At 36.5% G+C, this 3,466-nt stretch overlaps 1 protein-coding gene across 2 annotated transcripts in view; it reads right to left on the bottom strand.

Annotated features, from left to right (window-relative positions):
* Positions 1-203: 203 nt before the first annotated feature.
* Positions 204-3,466, bottom strand: part of vps50 (VPS50 EARP/GARPII complex subunit) — a 112,131-nt gene continuing 108,868 nt past the window's right edge. For both annotated transcript variants that reach the window (XM_036214182.1, XM_024299775.2), the window contains 2 exons: positions 3,195-3,384; positions 204-2,194 (listed from right to left, as the gene is read on the bottom strand). In XM_036214182.1, the coding sequence (XP_036070075.1) occupies positions 2,075-2,194; positions 3,195-3,384 (310 nt within the window). In that variant the 3' untranslated portion in view covers positions 204-2,074. The remainder of the gene's footprint in view (positions 2,195-3,194; positions 3,385-3,466) is intronic.

Genomic DNA, 3,466 nt, shown 5'->3' on the forward strand with positions numbered 1-3,466 from the left:
ATGTTTTGGGGCTGTCGCTTGGGAACTCAACTCACTCCAATGATTTTCTACAAGGTTGAGATAGTGTTCAACCGAAGACCCTCAGTGAGTCTTTTTCTTGTCTGGTAATTTTTGTTATATTTAGACCACAATTCTTTTTCTGCTTTAAAAAAAAAAAAAAAAAGATAGATTGAACATTGAAAAGCGCTCCAACACATTTTCGGTCAGTTTCAAACAATGTTTAATGTTCTTCAACACATTACAAAGATAAAGTGAGTAAATACAGAGAATAAACATTCATGTTTTAGTGTATTTATGAGAATCAAGGTGGTACAGTTACAGGAATCTGCTATAGTGCACTCCACAATCAACACGTTTGGACGTTTTTAACTATTTGATTAAGTTACAGGTGAGGTGAGAAATGACTGAACACTACTGATCAATACAAAAAAAAACAAAAAGGCAAGAAATAAATAAACCAGGTGAAACATTCACATTTGAAGTCCATAAACATTTCAAAGCTGCCTCAAAACCTGAAAGTTTGTCTTCATGAATAATGATAATTTATCTGACAAATCGCCACCACGGCTCAGGTCAGGAGGAAGGTGAAAAGAGGCGGAGCTACGGAAGAACTCTAGTTTTAACTCTTTTCTTCATTAAGTTTAACATAGATGATGGAAAATCCAGAACATTAAAGCCAAAAGTATCATTTTAACACAAAAACACCCCATCAATTTGTTTCAAGTTTAACTCAGTTTCATGTTTTAATTGGACTTTGATTAAAAAAACGCAACAAAAGCACACATTTAAAAAGGGCTGGTTTTTTATTATCAATGAAAAAAAAAATAAATAAATGTAGTTTCAAACAGCTACAAATATTCTGATGTTTAGGTTGTTAAGAAAATAAACAAATTTATACTAAGAAAAGATGAAAGTTAGAAGCCATATTGTGTTCTTTTAAATAAACTTTTATTTTGTAGGAATAAAAGAAAAAAAAATCAAAATATGATAATGAAATTGTTAAGTCATGAAAACTATCAGTTTACTTAATATAGTTGCGTTAACGTCACATATTTTGATTTTTACGCATTTATATAAAGACAATTTTTGCGTTTAAAATAACTTTATTGACACATTTAAGTCAACAAATGAACAAAATGAGGTTGGAAAAATAACTCGCTTTTACTATTTAAAGCATCTTTTTATCAAAGACTAAAGCAGTTTTTAGAGAACTAGTGTGAACATCTATGGCTTTAATGTTTGGATTTCACCTTTTAGCTTCTATTAGAAACCCTGGGTTCCAAAAACCAACATCAGAAGGTTGTACATTTACAAACTGAAAGAAAACTAAGACCCATTCACCTTCTCCTCCCAAATGTCAGACTGAAAGATGAGACGCTCCAGAAAAACTCCTCCCAGGATGCCGAGCGATTTCCTCCTCGGAGGTGACAGATGGCAAACTAACAAAAGCAGCTGCTGTGAATATATACCATGTACTATATTACTGTGTGAATCATCCTCTTTATATTTAATTTATTTTATTTATGGACTAAAAAAAACCTATCAAATCAGGCACAACAAAACTTAAACCCCTTAGGCCCAAACGGCAGACGCGAGCTACATAATAAGTCATTAAGGTGAATCCGATGTGTCAATCAAACCTCCAACCAGCAGCTTTTTCAGGGGAAATATTCCCTCAAAGCTATGAAGTGAATCCAATTTAAGGAGTCATGCCTGCTTTTTCTTTTTTGAGTCTGAAATATTTTTGAATGATGCAGTTCATGTAAAAACAAACGGATAGATAGATAGATAGAGAAGCTGCCACTGACGCTTTACAGATAAATGTAATAAATAACATATTAGCGGCGGAGAGCAGGTGACAGGATCCACGTGTGCAGCTTATAGAGTGCAGTAAAGGAGCAGCAGTTTACAGCGGATTTTACCCATAAATGACAGAATTAACATGAACTTTACAACATGTCAGCTTCACTTGACACTGGTTTACGCTATAAATGCATCCTTTAGCTGAAGATGAAGACATTCAATGCTGGGCGTCTCTTTCGAGGTGTTTACAAGTTATGATCCGTTCAGTAGTTTATCTTTTGGGCCTGTCAATGTCGTCGATGGCGGCTAGAAGTTTCTGTCGAGCCTTCTTGTTTATATGTGAACCCAGACACACGTTGACCAGGTTGGCGAGCTGCTTCATGGAGTATTCCTGCATAGAGACAAAGGTCATAAACATGGTAAGGCCCTGTCGCACAGACGCATTTAGTTGATGTTGCACGGAAGAAAATTCGTCATGTGTGAACATATGTGGAAAAGTGAGAAAAGTTGTGGTCGTTTATGTGAAATTCTCACAGAAGTATCATGAATGAACCACGTTAAAACCATGGAAGAAGTACAGTGCTTGAATTGTGCATGAACCGTACGTGATTATATGTAATTCAGTAGTCATTTGCGCACGAATTACGTAATTTTAATGTGATATGTGCGCTGTATTTGCAATCCAAAAATTATACATCGATGGAACGTTCATGAAAAGTCCCTTAGAAATATGTGGAACGGTCGTGGAACGCCACAGATTTATGTATGCATCTACCAAAAATCACACACAGTTGTGATATTTACGTAACAATTGCATAAAAATACAAATAAACTTTGTAATTCTCATCCAACCAAAAGTTTTGAACAGCTCAAAACTGAATTCACGTGAAAACCCTCGATGGATATCTGCGCACGTTGTCGAATGACGGATGCTAGAAACACTTGTGTGTAATGTATAGGGCTGGGTATTGATAATAAAAAAATCAGTGCTTTAGACCAGAAATGGTTACTTTAAAATAGATTTCCTTAAAAGAGCTTGGAAAATTTCTGCCTGTGTGTAAATAAAGATGTTCAATGTATGTTCATGCCGACCGAGCGTTAGCATTAGCCGTCCAATGGGAAATCCCGTAAACGTTAGCATCAAAGTAGCAGACTTTAGCTTTATGTGCTAAATCAATATCTATTTTTATGGATCGATTATTGATCTATTAAGCTTAGATCGATTCAAATAGATTAATTCTCTCTACCCAGCCCTAATTACGTATATCATGCACTTATCACAAAAGAAAGAAGTTACATACGTGAACAATGTGCAAATTGTAGCCAGTGTGACTGCCTTCAGAGTAACAGACTAACAATCGGACTGACCGCACCTCCCCGTCCCCTCTCACCCTGTGGTTCTTGATGAACTGCTCCATGTCATTCTCAGTCAGGTAATAAGCCTTGATGTAGGTTTCCACAAACTCCTTGTCGGGAATAGGCCGCAGGTCCGTCAGCTTCTCCAGCTTCATCAAGAACTGCTGAAAGTCCAACTGCATCAGGGCCCGGCCCTCGTTACTGCACTTCTTCACGTTAGCATATCTATGAGAGAGCACACAAAAACAAGATGGCGCCTGAGCGTTCAGGTAGAAAAATGTGTTGTTTTTAAATCCTCCTGTTTGTC

The sequence above is a fragment of the Oryzias melastigma genome, linkage group LG11, assembly GCF_002922805.2.
Source record: "Oryzias melastigma strain HK-1 linkage group LG11, ASM292280v2, whole genome shotgun sequence".
Classification (NCBI taxonomy): domain Eukaryota; kingdom Metazoa; phylum Chordata; class Actinopteri; order Beloniformes; family Adrianichthyidae; genus Oryzias; species Oryzias melastigma.